General features: G+C 48.2%; 1 protein-coding gene across 1 annotated transcript in view; it reads right to left on the bottom strand.

Annotated features, from left to right (window-relative positions):
* Positions 1–20,634, bottom strand: part of TNNI3K (TNNI3 interacting kinase) — a 79,488-nt gene that overhangs the window by 42,386 nt on the left and 16,468 nt on the right. The window contains exons 6-10 of the mRNA XM_054383950.1: positions 11,925–12,023; positions 9,989–10,127; positions 1,640–1,784; positions 1,444–1,548; positions 379–473 (exon numbers count right to left, since the gene is read on the bottom strand). Of these exons, the coding sequence (XP_054239925.1) occupies positions 379–473; positions 1,444–1,548; positions 1,640–1,784; positions 9,989–10,127; positions 11,925–12,023 (583 nt within the window). The remainder of the gene's footprint in view (positions 1–378; positions 474–1,443; positions 1,549–1,639; positions 1,785–9,988; positions 10,128–11,924; positions 12,024–20,634) is intronic.

Raw genomic sequence — 20,634 nt, 5'->3', positions numbered from 1 at the left:
TGCTCAGAGCCCCATCAAGCCTGACCTTGAATGTCTCCAGGGATGGGGCTTCCACCACCTCTCTGAGCAAGCTGTTCCAGTGTTCCACCACCCTCCTTGGGCCTAATTCTTAATACTCTTTGGAACTGATTTACATCCAGCTTTATTCCCCAAATACAAGCTAACAAGCCTGACTTCTCCTCACTCAGCTCTTATCACTTCCACACCTGCCTGCAAACATATCTCCAAAAAAAAAAAAAAGAGACCTCCTCTGAAGGTAACTGGATGCTGATCACCATGTTACCCTGGGATTCTCCCTGGCAATCCTGATCTTGCAGGGCTCCCACATTTTTTAGTGCTGGGCTATGCACTCAGACACAATGAGGAGGAGGATGTTACCTGTGTGTCCGTCTCTTCCTTGGTGGTTGATGCTTACAACATTCTGGTCAAGAAGATACTTTACAAGTTCTATGTTCTTCCCATAGGTGCAGGCACTGCAAAGATCAAGGGAAAAGTGAATGCTGTAGTCCAGAAAAGGACAAATACTTTGGGTAGCCAAAAAGGTGATGAATTAGATAAAAGTGTAGGAAGAGATCTTTAGAATCCTGCAAGGTTAATCCACCCAAGAACGTTCATTGCCAGCATTTCAGGAACACCTGTTACTGTTGCCTGAACTGATTCTGCACAGCTATGTCAAGTTAATGGAGTCTGGTTTGCTCTGAAGTAGCACTTGAGAGGCCTGCAGCATCATGACCAGGCTGTGCCCTGCCACCCTCTTTCCAGTTTTCACTGTCTAGACTCCAGCAGCTTCCTGGGCAGAACAGGCTCTGAGCTCAGCTTCCAAATGGGACAGAAAGAGGTAACCATTATCCATTCATATGTTGAGCCTGATGCCTTTCCTACCTGTCACTTACTGGCTCTCTCCCCCTTCACTGTCAGGTTCTAGCAGCTGACAGAGCTGGGTTTGTTCAGCCTTGAGAAGAGAAGGCTCAGGGGAGACCTCATCACTATGGACCAGGACATAAAGGGTGGCTACCAGGAGGATACAGACTCCCTTTTTACAAGGAGTCCCATGGAAAAGACAAAGTTACTGCTGGGGAGATTCCCAGTGGACTCCAGAAGAAAATGTTTCCCCATGAGAACAGTTTGACATTGGAGTCATCTCCCAAAGGAAATGGTGGATTCCCCTACATTGGTCAGTTTGAAGACTCAGCTTGACAGCAGGTTGGGTCATCTCATTTCAACTGCACTATCACCTAGAAAGGTTGGTCCAAGTGATCCTTGGGGTCCCTTCCAACCTGGCATTCTGGGATTCTATGACTCTACCTCTTCATGTCTTCTCCTAGATCTCAAACTACAACTTTAGCACTCACGGTGAGCTCACTGCTTGCTTTGTTCCTCATCTGGCTGTTGGGAGACAGGTATAAGAGGGATTCTGTGCATAAAGAGTTCCAAGCCTCTCACCTGTGGAAAGCTGTTTCACTGAATATGTTTTCTTTGGTGAGACTTTCTGTGCCTGACAGCTGAATGATTTCCTTGACGACTTCAAGCTTCCCATTGTAGCACGCCCTGGAGATGAAGCCAACAGAGAGGGCATTGATAACATCAGCTCCCTCAGCAGGCCCGACCCCTGCAAGCCAGAGCTGCCCTGGTCACTCACAGATGTAGAGGGGTGTCTCCATAGATGTTCACCACGTGGGGCTGGACCTCGAAGCCGCTCTGCAGTAAGAACTTCACAATTTCGTGGTGGCCAAAGCGAGAGCAGAAGTGCAGCGGAACGTGATCCTCGTTGTCCTGAGCGTTCACTGCCAGGGCACCAGGGAAAGACCAAAGGGAGAATGGGATACAGGACTGCTCTGGGTGGGCTGCCCAAGGACAATGCTGGAGTCACCATTAGAGCCAGGAGGATGCTTAGGGGACTTGAGCATCTCCCCTGGGAAGAGAGCCTGAGAGCCCTGGGGCTGTTTAGTGTGGAGAAGAGAAGGCTGAGAGGGGATCTGATCAATGTCTCTCAATGTGTGAGGGGTGGGTGTCAAGGGGAGGGGGCCAGGCTCTTTTGGGTGGGTCACAGGGATAGGACAAGGAACAATGGGTTCAAAGTTGAACAGAGAAGATTTCAGCTCACCATGAGGAGAAACTTCTTTGCAGTGAGGGTGCCAGAGCCCTGGAGCAGGCTGCCCAGGGGGGTTGTGGAGTCTCCTTCTCTGGAGCCTTTCCAACCCCCCCTGGCTGCATTCCTGTGCAGACTACCCTAAGTGCTGCTGCTCTGGCAGGGGGTTGGACCTGATGATCTCTTGAGGTCCCTTCCAACCTCTGATATACTGTGAGACTGTGATTCCCTGGGGGTATTCAAGCAGCTTGTAGAGCTGGTACTTAGGGGCATAATTTAATGCTTACCCTTCTGTGCTGGGTCAAACTCTGGTCTGGATGATGTTTGAGGTTTCTTCCAACCAGATCTGTTCTGTGACTCTGTAACACTTTGTGTTGTGGCCAGGCTTTGTGAAACCTCCTACTGAAATATTTACAGCCCTGTTTCTTTCAACTGGACATTTCTGTGAGCAACCCTCTGAGATGTTCCAAATGCCTCACTGGCATTGAGGCCAAGAACCACATACTTGCTGGGATCTACCAAGAAGAGCACATGATCTGCAAGTGGGGAGATTCAGAGTGGAGGTGAAGAAGAAGTTCTTCCCCAGGAGAGTGGTGAGAGCCTGGAATGGGTTGTGCAGGGAGGTGGTTGAGGCCCCATCCCAGCCAGGCTGGATGAGGCTCTGGCCAGCCTGCTGTAGTGTGAGGTGTCCCTGGGCATGGCAGGGGGTTGGAACTGGATGATCCTTGTGGTCCCTTCCAACCCTGACTGATTCTAGGATTCTATGATCAAAGGGCAGTTACATCCAACCCATCTACTGGGAAGCCATCCCTGGATATCCTTGACTCACAGGCAGGAACTATTTGAGACTGCTATTTACCCTGGATTATATCCATGGCCCAGGAGCCTTCTGCCTGTTTATGGGCTGGGAAGATGCATTGCAGCACCTGGGAACTTTTTCAGCCATGCCTGGAGTGGGTCTGGTTACACCTTCCATGGTTCCTCCTTAACCTAGCTAGCAGGAAGCAAAGGAGAGGTTGGACAAGACTATAGGCCAAGTTGTCCATTGGTACAGAAACACACAAATATTGTTTTCACACCCAAAAAATGGTCTTTATCTATTTGTAAAAGAGATCAAGTATTTCTATGGATCTTGGTGAATTTCTGTGTTTAAAGACACAACCACCACAACTGCCTGATGCCACAGCTGTTAGAAGTGTCAGATCCAGCTCCTCCACAGGACACTTTGTTCTCAGTTCTGTCTAGCACCAGATCTTTGAGACAATTTACAAGCAATTAACAGACAACTAAGGAATAATTAGTCATTACAGGTACCCAAACTTGTACTACACAGACTCTCCTGCACAACTTTGACAAACATCTCTCAGGAATGATCATAGAATCCTAGAATCCTAGAATCAGTCAGGGTTGGAAGGGAGCACAAGGCTCATCCAGTTCCAACCTCCCTGCCATGCCCAGGGACACCTCACACTACAGCAGGCTGGCCAGAGCCTCATCCAGCCTGGCTGCAAACACCTCCAGGGCTGGGGCCTCAACCACCTCCCTGCACAACCCATTGCAGGCTCTCACCACTCTCCTGGGGAAGAACTTCTTCCTCACCTCCACTCTCAATCTCCCCACTTCCAGCTTGATTCCATTCCCCCCAGTCCTGTCACTCCCTGAGACCCTAAAAAGTCCCTCCCCAGCTTTCTTGGAGCCCCCTTCAGATCCTGCAAGGCCACAAGAAGGTCACCTCAGAGCCTTCTCTTCTCCAGACTGAACAGCCCCAACTCTCTCAGTCTGTCCTCACAGCAGAGGAGCTCCAGCCCTCTGCTCATCCTGGTGGCCCTTCTCTGGACACCTTCCAGCATCTCCAGATCCCTCTTGGAATAGAGGCTCCAGAACTGGATGCAGTACTCCAGGTGGGGTCTCAGCAGAGCTGAGCAGAGGGGGAGAATCCCCTCCCTTGCCCTGCTGGCCACACTTCTCCTGATGCAGCCCAGGCTCTGCTTGGCTTTCTGGGCTGCAAGTGCACACTGACAGCTCCTGCTGAGCTTCTCATCCCCCAGCACCCCCAAGTCCCTCTCCTCAGGGCTGCTCTCCAGCCAGTCCCTGCCCAGCCTGCATTTCTGCTTGGGATTGCCTCCACCCAGCTGCAGGACCCTGCCCTTGGTCTTGTTGAACCTCCTGAGGTTGGCTTGTGCCCACCTCTCCAGCCTGTCCAGGTCCCTCTGGATGGATCCCTTCCCTCCAGCCTGGCTGCTGCACCACACAGCTTGGTGTCAGCAGCAAACTTGCTGAGGGTGCACTCAATGCCTCTGTCCATGGCACTAACAAAGATGTTGAACAAGCCTGGTCCCAGGACTGAGCCCTGAGGGACTCCACTTGTCCCTGGCCTCCACTGGGACATGGAGCCATTGACAGCCACTCTTTGGGTGCAGCCATCAAGCCAGTTCTTTATCCATCTGGTGGTCCACCCATCAAACCCATGTGTCACCAGTTTGGAGACCAGGATGTGGTGTGGGACAGTGTGGAAGGCTTTGCTCAGGTCCAGGTCAATGACATCAGTTGCTCTCCCCTCATCTATTAATATTGTCACCTGATTCCCTCCTGCAGCTGATCCTCCTTGGGACAAAGGCTAAACCAACACAGTCTGAGGTTCTGTCTTTGCTAGGAGTAGAAAGAGCAATGAAATTAAACCCCTGGTTTAAAACTTTTCTCAGGTAAAGCCAAATGCTCACAGAAATGGTCAGCCCTTTAAAATGAGCTGACCTTACAACTTCACTGAAGTCTAGTGACAGTTCCAAAAATGAATTCTGTTTCAGGATGAAAATAAAAATATGAAAGGAAAAGAAAAAAAAAGACTTGCTGTAATTTGTGGCCTGCAAATTTCATTAACTGCTCCCACTTACCTTCCTAGGTCAGTGGGAACCTCACACAAGCCTTCTATTAAAAGGAGAGAGGAAAACTGTTTTATTTCTCCATTCCAAAATAATTCTCCAATTTATAGATTGATGTGACACATTACCCTTAACTTTTCATTATGGTGCAGTACCAGACACAGATTCATTCTGAAGTGCAATAAATAAGAGGGGACTAAATGTCATAGTTTCATTAGAATAAATGTCAGAGTGTTAGGATGTGTACCCATGGGGTGGCCTGGAGGACATCAGGGGTCTCAGGGTTTCCACAGCACAACAGGGGGTAAGGTGCAAGGAGCAAGGAAGGAAACATCTTCTGCCTTGTTTGTGCAGTTGGGAATGATGTCAGATACTTCACTTCCCTCACCTCTGGGAGGATGTGCAACTACAGTGTGGGATGAGGGGGTTTGTTTTGATTGAGGGCTTTTGGATGTTTAAATGAAACACAAGGGATAAACTCTCCTAAAATGATGGCATTCAACAAGTCCAAGTGCTGGGTGCTGCACTTTGGCTACAACAACCCCATGCAGGCTGGGCTCGGGGTGGCTGGAGAGCAGCCAGGCAGAAAGGGACCTGGGGGTGCTGGTTGACAGCAGCTGAACATGAGCCAGCAGTGTGCCCAGGTGGCCAAGAGAGCCAATGGCATCCTGGCCTGCATCAGGAATAGTGTGGCCAGCAGGAGCAGGGAGGTCATTGTACCCCTGTACACAGCACTGGTTAGGCCACACCTTGAGTACTGTGTCCAGTTCTGGGCTCCTCAGTTTAGGAAAGAATTGAGAGACTTGCTGGAGCATGTCCAGAGAAGGGCAACGAGGCTGGGGAGAGGCCTTGAGCACAAGCCCTATGAGGAGAGGCTGAGGGAGCTGGGGGTGTTTAGCCTGGAGAAGAGGAGGCTCAGGGCTGACCTCATTGCTGTCTACAACTACCTGAAGGGAGGTTGTAGCCAGGAGGGGGTTGGTCTCTACTCCCAGGCAACCAGCAGCAGAACAAGAGGACACAGTCTCAAGCTGTGCCAGGGGAGGTTTAGGCTGGAGGTGAGGAGAAAGTTCTTCACAGAGAGAGTGGTTAGGCCATTGGAATGTGCTGCCCAGGGAGGTGGTGGAGTCACCATCCCTGGAGATGTTCAAGAGGGGATTGGATGTGGCACTTGGTGCCATGCTTTAGTGGTCATGAGGTGTAGGGTGACAGGTTGGACTTTGATGATCCTTGAGGTCTCTTCCAACCTTATTGATTCTGTGATTCTGTCATCTGCCATTGGAACGTGCTGCCCAGGGAGGTGGTGGAGTCACCATCCCCAGAGGTGTTCAAAAAGGATTGGATGTGACACTTGATGCCATGGTTTGGTTAGGTGCTGGGGGATAGGTTGGACTTGATGATCTCTGAGATCTTTTCCAACCTGGTTGATTCTATGATTCTATGAAAATGAAGGAGCAGTTCAGCATCAAACCAAAAATATCCACGAGAAGTACTCTAGAGGAGAGATACAGCAAGCAGGACATCCCATTGAAGCGGGAATGACTAAGGAAGAGCCCAGGGGAGCTCTCCAAACTGAGGATTTAAAGTATTTTTATGTTAAATGGAGGACACAGAGTACAGCTGGCATGGCAGTCAGGGACTGAAAACTGAGGTTGCCTTACAAGGGGAAATGGGCAAATGCCAAGTTCTTGTCTGGAACAGAACGGAGCCCTGCAGAAATGATTCTGAGAACTGAGACATTCTGGAGGTAGCCAGTTACAGGAGAAACCATAACAGCCAGTAAAAGGAGAAGAAAAACACTGCAAGTCTGTTTCAAAACAGGGAAACTGCCCAAGTCCTAGGGAGTGAAAACTGTTGAGTATTCTGAGAAGTGTGCCTGAATGTGCCTGGATTTTTAACACCAAACACTGGTTTTAAAGCTGGAATGGATTGTTTTTGGCAGAGGTGACAGCCATTTTTAAAGGTGCCCCCAAAATTAGGACCTAGAGCTCTGTGCAGCTCTTTCAGCTGTCCTGAAAGCAAACAGATTTTATTAAGAGACCACAGGAACGATCAAGACAAAGAATTAATTTTATATCACACAGAGCCTGCAAGAAACCTCCAGGACCACCAGTTGGATGAATAATAATAAGTAGCATTCAGCTCATGTGAAGCAAAGGAAATGTTTGTTTCCTGGCTACCAACCAGTTCTGTTTGTAGATGTTCTGCTTGAGCTACCCCATCAGGCTCTAAACCAGCTTTCCATATATGACTTTTCTTTTTCCTTCCATTTTGAAAGGAACAGGTTTTGAAGTCATGCAAAGGTCTACACCAGAAGTCCTACTCCTACAATCCAGCACTGCAGATGCAATTATTTTCAGGGCCTCCCTGACTGCAAAGAATCAGAGCCCACCTTTCAATCACCCATTGCTTTTTCTGCTTGAGCCTTGAGACACCAGCAGAAATGTGGCCATACTAGCCAGCCAGCTGGTAACAAAAGAAGAGGAGAAAGCCACAACTCTTTAGTTCAAATCATCAAGTTCACCTTCCTCCATGTAAGCAGCAGTTGGGATTGAGAAACGACAAGCAAAACAAGGTGACCTGGACTTCAGTCTAGAAACCAGCCCTCCTGAGACCCAGACATGCACCCTGATGAACACCTAAAGGGCTCACAGCTTGACTACACACCTTGCAAGGGCAAAATCACAACCAGGCAACTGCTAAAACCAGCAAATCATCTGGGTCTAACATGGCTTGCTCAATATCCATTTGCAGAAACTATACAGAGAAGTGTTGGGTATGGGCATGAGTATGGTGGAGCTGTAAGAAAAGCAAGAAGGAGACAAAAAGGCTTCTAATGATAAGATAAGGAGCCATGGTTTTAAGCTGGAGATTTACACTGGATATTAGGAAGAAATTCTTCCCAGGGAGGGTGGTGAGACACTGGAAAAGGTTGCCCAGGGAGGTTGTGAATGCCCCCTCCCTGGAGGTGTTCAGGGCCAGGCTGTATGAAGCCTTGAGCAGCCTGGTTTAGTGGGAGGTGTCCCTTCCCATGGTTGGGAGGGTTGGAACTAGATGATCTTTAAGGTCTCTTCCAACCCAAACCATTCTGAATCTATGAGAAGGAGTCAGTCTGATGAAACAAGGTAAGAGAGTGGCTATTTAGCTACACTGATGGTTTGTCCTTGTCACAAACTCCTTCTCCTCAATTGTATTACAATTATCCTAGAGGGAAAAAAAAAACAAAGCCAAAAAACACCAAAATCTACCAGCTTGCAGGAATGATTCAAAAATTCTGAAGTGATACTTCACACCCCAGTTATTGCTGCATTCTATCACTTGGATATTCTAAACTAGGAAACTGAATTTCCTGACAGAATAAATAATGCAAGTTGATAATCATCTCGACTCAGTAATGCAAAGAAAATCTTGAGGAGTTTGGAAGGTGTGAAAAAAAAAAAGAGAAAGAAGAAGGTAGAAGTTGTTAAAGCAGAAATGAGAAATGCAGTCTGTGAAGACCTCAGGTACTTTAGGCAAATTAAGTGACAGCTGCTGGTCTTTGGGATATTGTAATGATCTCAACAGGAATTTGGAGCTCCAAGGGATCTGATCATAGGCTTGTTCAGGTTGGGAAAGACCTTTGAGATCATCCTGCCCATAACCCAGCACTGCAAGTTCACCACTAAACCATGTCCCTCATCACCACAACTCCATGGCTTTGAAACTGCTCCAGGGCTGGGGACTACACCACTGCCCTAGATCCATACCTCAAGAAATGCACTTCAAAGACCTTCTGTGATTCCTGAAAACAGAGAGAACTGACTTGGCAGAATTTCTCATTTTTCACATGTACCAACAAACGATGAGGTTAGCATCTGGAGCACGCTGGAACACGCTGGGTTTGTGTACTTGCCTGTGCAAACTGTGAGCACTGGAGGTGATGGAGGCATGGGCAGCACAATTTGGATGTTTTTCTTACATATCTTGTGGTCAGGTTGGAGAACTTTGCCTGTCATCAGGCTGCAAGCATCACAGTGTTTCAGCAGCGTTCTGACCTTTTCAGGCTGATTTGGTGGCCACTGTTTCCCTGCAGTTGCCATGGCCCCAGAGCCCAACCATGAGTCAGTCAGGTGATGTTCAAAGCAGCAGCTCAGGTTTATGACACCAATTACTGTTCAGCACAGAACACTGCCAACATCTCCTCAGCTTATTTCACCAATTACTTCCATTCCTGGACATTTAAGAGTCATTTCTCTGCTGCTGTATTCATACCAAGTTTCAAAGCATGCTGCTTTGAGCAGAAGACTTCCTGCTTCCAGTCTTCTTTTTCTTTTTACCAGTGCTGAAGATTCTGATTTTAAAGAAAAGAATCTGAAATGATGTCCCAGATTCTTTTCCTTATGGAATAAACTGGCTGTGAACCTCTTCCTGCCTTGATGTGGTGAGTGAACATCTCCTCTTTCCCCCCCTTTTCATTATAATTACCTCAGTTCTGTGCACACCACAGCTGACACATCAAGAGCTCACTGCTGGAAAAAGCACTCCCAGCTCTGAGATGTGCTCTTTGCCTCCACACTTGTTCCTGCCTGAGCAGGATGTGTGCTGGAGGTGAGATTCACAGAGAACATGGTAAATCTGTGCTGGTAAAACCTAGCAAAGGGGACTTACAGAACGCTTTGGGTTGAAAGGGACCCCTGATCATCACCTGGCTCCAACCCCCTGCTCTGGGCAGGGACATTTTCCACCAGACCAGGTTGCTCAAAGCTCCATCCATCTCTAGGGAGGGGGAATCCACGATCTCCCCATTTTCTGCTGCTGTTTTTCACCTCTAACTTAAGAGAAAGAATGCACATGGGGTGACAAACCAAGGACTCTCAAGAGCAGAAGAAAGTTCTCCAACTGCTATTTTCTTTTCCAGTTGCCCAGAGATGATTCATGAACACACAGAATACGTCAGGAAGCTAAAATTTAAGATTCAAGGCCTGACTCCAAGAGAAAATAAAATGTTACAGTGGATTATTATTTTTTTAATATCTTTTCTCACCATCAGCTTTGCTCCCCTCTTCCATCAAGAGCTTTGTAATGTTGAGGAAGCCTTTGGCAGCAGCCAGATGGAGTGGTCTGTCTCCAACTTCACCACTTGCATTCACATCAGCTCCAAACTTCAGTAGGAGGTGGGTTACCTAAAGGTTTCATCAGGGTTAAAAACATCAGATGAAAACAGAGCAGACAAAGTCAGATGGAATATTGCTTTGGGTAATGCTGGGTGGGAGCACTTCTTGAAGGGCCAAGCAGGGAGATTCAACAGAAAACTGAGTTTTAAGGTAACATATTTCTAGAAATGTAAGAATTCTCAGAAGCAAGGCCTCCTTCATCCCCAAATGTGACCTGTGGGAAAAGGCTGGATGCAAGGCAGAGGGATTTAACTGACCAGTAGCAAATGCCCTCGAAGCCCACAGTGCCAGAGCATGCTGCCCTCCTGATCAGGGTCTCTTATCACCAGGCACTACCTGAGCTTTCAGCATCATTTCATGAGACTTCCCACAAGGCCACTGTGCTGGCTCATGGTCATCCTGTTGTCCACCAGGACTCCCAGGTCCTTTTGTCCAGGGAGGGCAAAAGGATCCTGCCCTCAACAGATCAGCCCTCAACCCAAACTGATTCCTGTTTCTGGTGTTTCCTCTAGTTTCCAAAGGGATCCATTTTATCATCTTCTAGTGGGAGGTGTCCCTGCCCTCGGTAGGGGCTTGGAACTAGATGATCTTTAAGGTCCCTCCCAACCCAAATCATTCTGTGATTTGATTTGCTCAGAGCTGGCTTATGGCAAACAAGCAAATGAATCCCTCAGCCCAACACACCAGGAGGCTCTTGATGATACTGGGTGTGCTACACATGTATGGAAGGCAGCATCTCAGGAGCATCTGCTTGGCTCCCACTCTTGCTATCACCCAGCTACAGAAGCATCCAGACTCACTTCTTTCTAAAGCTGCTCCCACAACTCCTCAGTGAACTTGAAGCAGCCTGTCACTGGAGTGAAAAATACACTCCAACAAGAGGTCATCCTTTGAAACTTGAAAATTCCCCAGAAGATAGGCTTTTAGCCCAGGAAAGGTACAGGGAATGACTTGTGTGAGTGCAAATGGAGCCCTCATCCTATTTCACATCAAAGAGCTGCACAGGGCAAAGGACTGTACTGTGAGGCTGTCCATCTGCCAGCTGTACTTCAGTAACAGGGTTGAGAGGTTCAGTGACAGCTTTGGTCAGGAGCTGAGTTTCACTGAGCCCCTGAGCTGTGTGACTGAAGCAAGCACAGCTGGACTGCTATGTGCACAGGAACCCTATGGACAACCTTGCTTTCTACACGGCCATTTCTATCTGAAAGGTGTGAAATTGAAAAAGGGGAGTTTGATGGCTGGAGAGGGACTTTGTATAAAGGCATGGAGTGCCAGGATGAGGGCTGAAGGATTGGAACTGGAAGAAGGTGGATTTAGATGAGACATTAGGAAGAAATTCAGAGAAGGGCTTAGGTTGGAAAGGATCTCAGAGATCTACCCCAACCTCCCCACCATGGGCAGGGATGCCTCTCAAGTAGACTTGGCTGCTGAAGGCCTCATCCAGCCTAGCCTTGAAGACCCTCAGGGAGGAGGCTTCCACAACCTTCTTGGGCAGCCTATTGTAGAGTCCCACCACCCTCGTCCTGAAATTCTTTCCAGTGAGGGTGGTGAGACACTGGAACACATTGCCCAGGGAGGTTATGGATGTGCCCTCCCTGGAGGTGCTCAAGGCCAGGTTGGATGAGGCTTTGAGCAACCTGTGCTGGTGGGAGATGTCCCTGCCCACGGCAGGGGGGTGGGAACTAGATGATTTTTAAGGTCCCTTCCAACCCAAACCATACTGTGATTCCATGATATCCAACACTCAGCCTACACAGCTGCCTTGGTGTTGCACTCCTCAGCTTCCCAAAGCTCCTGTGTAGTTACCTGCTCATGGCCATAGTAGGCAGCAATATGCAAGGGGGTGAAGAAAACTGCATCCTGAACATTGACGTAAGCTCCGTGCTGCAGGAGAACATCCACAGCCTAGGAGGACACAACCAGGGAAGTTCTGTTAGAAACACCATGGGTAGATGTGTCTGGATCTCTGTGGTCAGCTAGCAAAGCAAGGTGTTGAGGCTTTACAGCACCAGGTGAAACAGCCAAAAAGCCCTGAGGCAGTGAGCTATAAAATCCTGGAACTGCTTTGGCTAGAAGAGACCTCTAAGTTTGAGTCCAACCATCACCCTAACACCACCATGGCCATTAAACCATGCCCCCAAGTGCCATATCCATACATTTCTTCACCACCTCCAGGGATGGTGACTCCACCACCTCCCTGGGCAGCCTGTTCCAATGCCTGATCACTCCTGTAGGAAAGAAATTGTTCCTCGTGTCTCGTGTCCAACCTAAACCTCCTCTGGCATAATTTCAAGCCCTTTCCTCTCATCCTATCATCTGATAATAGGTAAAAGAGACCAACCCCCACCTGGCTCCAACCTCCTTTCAGGGAGTTGTAGAGAGCAATGGGGTCTCCCCTCAGACTCCTCTTCTCCAGGCTGAACAACCCCAGTTCCTTTCAGCTGCTCCTCACCAGCGCTGTTCTCCAGACCCTTCACCAGTTTCATTGCCCTTCTCTGGACCTGCACAAGCCTCTCAATGTCCTTAGAGCAATGGGCCCAAACCAGGGCCATAATCATTGCTGATCCAGGCCAGGATGCTGGTGGTGTTCTTGGCCACCTGGGCACACACTGGCTCATGTTCAACCAATGTCAACCAGCACCCCCAGGTCCCTTTCTGCTGAGCACTTCCCAGCCACTCTGTGCCAAGCCTGGAGCATTCATGGGGGTTGTTGTGACCCAGGTGTAGGACCCAGGACACAGCCTTGTTAAATGTCACCCCACTGAACTCAGCCCATCAATCAAGCCTGGCCAGATCCCCCTGCAGAGCCTTGAAGGTGAAGAGCTGAGCACAACATGTGCAAGCAATTAGCTTACACTTCTTGAGCTGAACACTGAATGTCACTGATGCTTTATAAATCAGCCCCAAACCCTGTTTGCCAGGAAAAAAAAAAAAAGAAAGAAAGAAAAAAAGTCTGATTTCTGTAGTACAAGGCACAGAAATGACTGTCTGGATTTTTCTCAGAATAACCTTTAATTTTCTTTTAAGCATTGTGAACACGGAGCAGTAAACATATCAGAGTTTTTAGAAGTGGGGAAAAAAAAACAACACAACACCCAAATGAAAGGCCCTTTTAAATGTAAATGTGTGAAGGTAAATGCTCAAGCATAATTCCCTTGGTGTGTAAAGATTCCTTTGTGTTTTAGAAGATAATAGCCCTTTGGCTTCAATAAATAACCCAAAGTGTTTTCTTTCAGCTTTCCAGGTTCTCCTGGACAGCTATGAATTATCAAATATTTGCTTCCTGAATAACCTGTCAAAATAGAAGCCTGAATGAAACCACTTTGGAGCCCACATCAGAGCCCAGAGGCTGATGGGTTTTGTGCAGCCTAGGGGAGCCTCTGGGAACATCAAGGGGCTTGTACCATGGATTGCTTGAGTAGTTCTACACATCATCCTAAGGAATGAGATTTTCTGGATCTAATGATGGTGAAAGATGCTGGGCTGTGAGTCACAGCTGGGAAACACCTCCCTGACCATCAGGAGAAGGGACAAAGAAATGGATATGACCACAGGATGCTGTTTGTACCTGCTCTTCCCCACAGAGACTGCCACTGGTGATGCCAAGTCAGTGGGAGCTGTGATGATGCACATCTGAGTCAGCTGCTACCTAGGCTGAGACCTCCACATCACTTCAGACAGACAACACTGGGGCCAGCATTTAACCCTGTGTCAATCTCAAGCACTCTGAGAACACAGCTCTGTCACCAAGCAGCATTCATGTACAGGGAACATTTCTTCACACAAGGTAAATGGGAATGCACTTTTCCCCTGGGAGTGCCTGCACACGTCATCTGTGGAAGGTCCACTCCCTGATGTATTCAGATGTGCCCTTTTCCCACTAGTTTTAACCATCCTGGGCTGCATCAGGAGAAGTGTGGCCAGCAGGGCAAGGGAGGGGATTCTCCCCCTCTGCTCAGCTCTGCTGAGACCCCACCTGGAGTACTGCATCCAGGTCTGCAGCCTCTATTCCAAGAGGGATCTGGAGATGCTGCAAGGTGTCCAGAGAAGGGCCACCAGGATGAGCAGAGGGCTGGAGCTGCTCTGCTATGAGGACAGACTGAGAGAGTTGGGGCTGTTCAGTCTGGAGAAGAGAAGGCTTCTCGTGGCCTTCCAGGATCTGAAGGGGGCTCCAAGAAAGCTGGGGAGGGACTTTTTAGGCTCTCAGGGAGTGCCAGGACTGGGGGGAATGGAATCAAGCTGGAAGTGGGGAGATTGAGAGTGGAGGTGAGGAAGAAATTCTTCCCCAGGAGAGTGGTGAGAGCCTGGAATGGGTTGTGCAGGGAGGTGGTTGAGGCCCCAGCCCTGGAGGTGTTTGCAGCCAGGCTGGATGAGGCTCTGGCCAGCCTGCTGTAGTGTGAGGTGTCCCTGGGCATGGCAGGGGGGTTGGAACTGGATGATCCTTGTGGTCCCTTCCAACCCTGACTGATTCTAGGATTTCAAAGGGCATTGAAGCCTAGTGTGCATCCTTTTGTTATGGGTTTTGAAGAGGAGTTTGACTTCATCAGAAACCCAAACCTTATGGATGACTCCCCCCTAAGATCTTTAGAGGAGCTGCTGACCCTGGTGCCAGCTGAAGGACAGCTCAGTAACAGCCTTTGCACATGCCCTCACCAGCTGAGTGTTAATGTCTTCAGGTAGTCACTAAGGAACATGCTGTTAGGGGTTGGTTGATAGAACCAACACCTTCTGTTCAGCATCCCATGGCCAGGCACTTTGCAATGTACCAGCAGCTTGGTGGACCAGAGGTGGGGAATCATTGAACTGTTTTGGTTAGAAAAGACCTCCAAGGTTGAATCCAACTATTGACCTAACACCACCATGGCCATTGAACCACATTCTGGAGTGCCACATCCACACTGAGCCAGACAGTCTGTGATTTAATGGCTTGGTAGCTTCTGAGTGATTGATTTCAGACATTTTCCAGCAAAGTATTATCACAAAACTGAAATTGTAGCTGTTGGCTCTGAAGAGAGATGTTTGGACCCCTAAGCTTTTACAAGAGCATGGTTGGAAGACCTTTGGATCAGTTTAGTTTTAACTCAGGCATGCAACAGTGAGGCTACAACACCCTCAGGGATGTGACCACAACTCCAATCCTCCTTAATCTCTTTGGGAGGTGGAATTAAACATAGAGCTTCACCCACAAGCCTCATGGTGGATCTTCAAGATGAAAACAAGCTGTGCTGAGCAATGTGGATGGTACCTCTGATGATGAATGTGACACTAGATGAATCCTGACACCTTTTTCCAGGCTGCAGGAATGGCAACCATGCCAGCTACTTTGTGATCTGCTGGTAAGAAAAGGGGGTTGTGAGTCACATTAAGCAAGCTCCACTCAGCTGTAGATGATGAGAGAGGCACAGAGACAATCCTGAGAGCTTCACAGACAAGCTACCTTTCTAAGAAAGAAGAAAAGAATCTTAGGAAACACTGGAAGCTGTCACAGGCATTACAAGTAGGTGGGTGTGCTGGAGAGATGTGTAAAGAGAAAAAAAAAATAGTAAACCACTGCAGAAAGCCAGGGGAAAATTTCTGGTGCAAAAAGATCTTTAAATTCTCATTAAAGAAAAAAAAAAAAAAGAGGCCAAAATAGATTTGTGTCCTCAGGAGACAGCCCATAGCTAGCAGTGCAGCTCATCACCCAGGGGACACCTTTGTGCTGCAGGCAGGGCAGCTCTCAATGCCTCAATGTGATCAGGTGCAGCTGGTCACAGATTCACCACAGGCAAGCCTGACCAACCTGACTGTCCTCTCCAACAGGACAACTGGATTTTGGGGCAAGGGGAGAACAGGGGGTGCCACTGACTTCAGCATGGCCTTCAACACCATCTCTCCAACAGTCATGTGGCAAAGCTGAGATCTTATGGTCTGGGTAGGTGCAAAGCTGGTGGGTGGGAGAGTGGTTGGATGTGGGCTTGGAGGGCAGTGGTTGAAGAGGTCTCCAGGCTGCTATCAAGCTGAGCACTGCAGGGCTCTGCACTGGGACCTGCCCTTTTCATAGCTCAGGCAGCAATGGAGTGCATTTTTCTCATGTCAGCAAAGGGCATCAAATTATGTCCTCAATACAGCCAAGGGTGGGGGATGCTCCAGACAGGCTGGAGGAACAAACAAACACAAAACCTCTACTGCAACAGCCCAGGCTGGGGAGCAGCTCTGCTGGGAGGGACCTCAGGAGCCTGGTCCACAGCAGGCTGAAGGTGAGCCAGCTGGTTGGCATGGCCAGAAATCAGCCAGCAGCTTCCTAGGCTGGGCTTGCAGCAGCATGGGCAGGAGGAGTGAAACAGTTTGCCTCCACCTAGCCTGTGTCTAGGCCTAAAGTACAGCAGTGCCTCTATCACCTGATGACCCCTCCCCAGCCAAGGAGGAGCCAGAAGAGGAGTCCTACAGGTCTGATGAGAAGGTAAAACTGGCATTAATGCCAATATAAAGAAAAGAAAGTGATACTCAGCCACCACAGCAGTGCTCAGGAGAAGAAAGATGCTCCAAGGATGGAGCAGGAACAGAAGAAACCCTTGTTCCTAGCAGACTTCCCCCTTTATATTCAGCATGATGTTCCTGGGGTTGACCTGGAGCCAGCTGGTGACAGCAGCCCTGGCTTAAGCTCTTGGCTGACTCCAACCTGCTAACAACCTGCAGACTATGGCTGGCCAAGAATTACAGCCCAGTCAAACCAGGACATGACTGCTCCCCTTTCCCTCCCATGACCAATTTCTATTTCAAAATGATACTCCGAGCACCTCACTTTGTGTTGTTGTTTTTTTTTTTCCCCTCAAGATTCACTTATGAAAGATTTTTTTCAGAAGCTTTTTGACCATTCAAGTCAATTATGTTCGCTTCAAAGACAATTAATTAAACTACTCTGAAGGTCAGGAGGAGTCAACAAAATCAAACACAAGACAGACTACATAAGGACTTTGTCTCTTGGACAAGGGCAGAGGATAAAACCTCCTCTAGGAAAATAAGATCAATGAGTATTGACTTTTTGCAGGTGAAATTTAAATGAGAAGACAACTTCAGCAAGTCACCACTGCAAGACCCTGCACAGCCTTACACTACAACAGCCAAAGCACTTGTCATGATATTCAGAGTTCATTAAGGTATTCAAATACAAACATGATCAGTGGCAAGCATTTGCCTAATTCCTCCCAGTTTACCCAATGTAGGTAAGGTCAGGCATGTCCTGCAAGGTGTCTTTGCAGCTCCCAACCCTCTGTGTACCTGCAAGGACCTTAGAACAAACTCCCTCAGACTGAGCTGGGAAACTGCTAAAGGGATTTGGAGTGTTTCAAACACAACTTGCTGATGAATGTGCAATTAATTGTCCTCCTTAGGAAAATAATCTATTGCAATACTTCTGTAAGAGATGAGGAGGGGCACCAGGCCTGCAGTAAGCTTTTGCATGTTCTTTTATCTTAGCTGTTCCAACTAGCTGCAACTCAGGTCACAGATCAATCACAAATGAGGTGCAGGTACTGGTGTCTCCAAACTCAACACTTTCCCCAGCATTGCTTCTCCTACAGGGTTACTCTTTCAGCCTGGAGAAGAGAAGGCTCCAGGCAGACCTTAGAGCAGCCTTCCAGGATTTGAAGGGGGCTAGAGAAGAGCTGGGGAGGGTCTTGTTACAAAGGCATGGAGTGACAGGGTGAGGGGTGATGGCTTCAAATAATGAGGGGTGATGGCTTCAAATGAGGGGTGATAGCTTCAAAGTGGAAGAAGCTGGATTGAGATCAGACATGAGGAAGAACTATCAATGTGTGTCAATAGGCTTGCTGCAGCCATGGTTCTAAGGTGGCTCTGGAAAGGTCTGAAAAGTTGGTGTCACATAAAACAACAGGCTAGGAAGGTGCAGCACTTGCATAAGGTGCGGGGAAGGGAAAGAAAGAAGAGAAGAAAATGGAGAAGAGAAGAAAATAGAGAAGAAAAGAGGAGAGGAGAGAGGAGAGGAGAGGAGAGGAGAGGAGAGGAGAGGAGAGGAGAGGAGAGGAGAGGAGAGGAGAGGAGAGGAGAGGAGAGGAGAGGAGAGGAGAGGAGAGGAGAGGAGAGGAGAGGGAAAGGGAGGGGAGGGGAGGTGGGGAAGGGAGGGGAAGGGAAGGGAAGGGAAGGGAAGGGAAGGGAAGGGAAGGGAAGGGAAGGGAAGGGAAGGGAAGGGAAGGGAAGGGAAGGGAAGGGAAGGGAAGGGAAGGGAAGGGAAGGGAAGGGAAGGGAAGGGAAGGGAAGGGAAGGGAAGGGAAGGGAAGGGAAGGGAAGGGAAGGGAAGGGAGAGGAGAGGAGAGAAGAGAAGAGAAGAGGAAGAAAGAGAAGAGAAGAGAAGAGAAGAGAAGAGAAGAGAAGAGAAGAGAAGAGAAGAGAAGAGAAGAGAAGAGAAGAGAAGAGAAGAGAAGAGAAGAGAAGAGAAGAGGAGATGATTTTGTGAGCCATTTAAAAAGTGTCACATCAATTTAAATTTTCAAGGCTTGTTAAATCCTTTGAATGCACACCTGTCATGAGGAAAATTCCAGTGGAGACAGGAGGGGCAAACATGGTGATGCAGTGAAAGACTTTTGAATGAAAAGGGATTTATTAATGTAGACAACCTTCCAGATGGGACCAACCCCCTTTTCCCTAACAGGTCCTTCTACAAACACAGTCCCACTCGAGATGGTCAGGTTTGCAGCCTGCAAACATCAGGTAGCACTGGCTGATCTTGCCTGCAGCCCCCATCCCTGGTCACACATCCCCAGATGTTGTGAGCTCAGATTGACAACTGCTGTTTAGGCAAAGCACAGGCAATGGTACTGGGTTTCCAGCGTGGTGACACTGGGCAATGCACCAATGTGTCAGAGGCACCTCCCTGGGCTGGAAATATTTGATGTGTTCAAACCAGCAGAATTAGTGTGAGATTTATTAAACTGCTTTGGTGATGTTTCTGATGCAGCCTTCAGCTTATTTTATAATTTGTCATTGATTTTTTCATTTTCCCAACTGAGAACTGCGATTTCTCTTCGTGGATGAAACAAGCAAATTATAGTTTTGGTGAAGGAAACCAGGTCCCTAAGTCGAGGAGCAGATGGAATATTTAAACAGGAGACTGGCTGAAATGAGTTGGAACCTCCCAGTCATGCTGGTGGTCTTCAGGGTCCTTGTTTTAGAGGACTGGCCACTTTGGTGGTCTCAGGAGTGGTGATGGAGTGACAGCTACAGACTGACTGACCCTAGACTCCCTTTTCATGGAAATGGGGAGCAAAATTATTTTCCCCCTCCAGTTCTCTCCATCTTTCTCTCAAATACAGACAGTCCTCTTCTGTAACAAAGACCATGTGGTAGAGATTCATAGAATGGTTTGGGTTGGAAGGGACCTCAAACATCATCTTGTTCCAACCACCCTGCCATGGGCAGGGAGACCTCCCACTGGAACAGGTTGCTCAAGGGCCTTGAACACCTCGAGGGAGGGGTCATCCACCACCTCCTTGGGCAACCTGTTCCAATGTCTCACCACCCTCATTGTAAATGTAACTGTGGGTGTTGCACAGACTGATGTGCATACCTCTGCTATTTATTTATTTAATGGCATAAATAATTTACCTTAGTGGAATTAAGAAGATGACAAAAAAAAAATATTTTCTCTTTCCTAGATTTAGTCTGATTTTTTTTTTTTCAGGAGGTTGAAAAAAATGATTTTGGATTTGAATATTAATGAAACTGTGGACAAAATAAGCTCTAAGCAGAGGAGCTTCTAAGCTGACTGAAGATTTCAAAGCTGTATAAAAAGAAGGAAAGAAAAAGCTTAGCCCTTGGACTATAAATCTCAAATCTCCAGATCAGCAGATGAACCAAATGAGTTATTTAGAGTCCTACTCCATTTATGGAGAATACTTCTGATAAGGATCTGATCGTTCCCAAGGAAGAAATATCAGGGGCTTTTCAAACCCACTCACCATAAGCTATGTCTGATTAAGTTCATGGGCTTATCCTTGCTGGGTTCTGAACACCCTTATTTTTCAACAACCTCAGACATGAGACAAATGGCAGACCTCCCTTTGGCATCTGCAGGACAAGGCCTGCCATGTAAAGATGACTGGAAGCTCAGTGCAGAGCAGAGCAGTTTGTATTCTCACAGAGGAGCCACTCAAGGCACACTCCACAGAGGTGAACCATAGAATCATGGAATCATAGAATCAGCCAGGCTGGAAGAGACCTCCAAGATCACCCAGTCCAACCTAGCACCCACCCTATCCAATCAACCAGACCCTGGCACCAAGTGCCTCACCCAGGCTTCTCTTGAACATCTCCAGGGATGGTGACTCCACCACCTCCCTGGGCAGCCCATTCCAATGGGCAATCTCTCTCTCTGTGAAGAACTTCCTCCTAACATCCAGCCTGGACCTCCCCTGGCACAGCTTGAGACTGTGTCCTCTTGTTCTGCTGCTGGTTGCCTGGGAGCAGAGACCAACCCCCTCCTGGCTACAACCTCCCCTCAGGTAGTTGTAGACAGCAA

The sequence above is a fragment of the Indicator indicator genome, chromosome 10 (genome assembly GCF_027791375.1).
Source record: "Indicator indicator isolate 239-I01 chromosome 10, UM_Iind_1.1, whole genome shotgun sequence".
In the NCBI taxonomy this organism is placed as follows: Eukaryota; Metazoa; Chordata; class Aves; order Piciformes; family Indicatoridae; genus Indicator; species Indicator indicator.
Note: the sequence above shows the minus strand (reverse complement) of the source record. Positions and strands in the feature narration are given on the sequence as shown.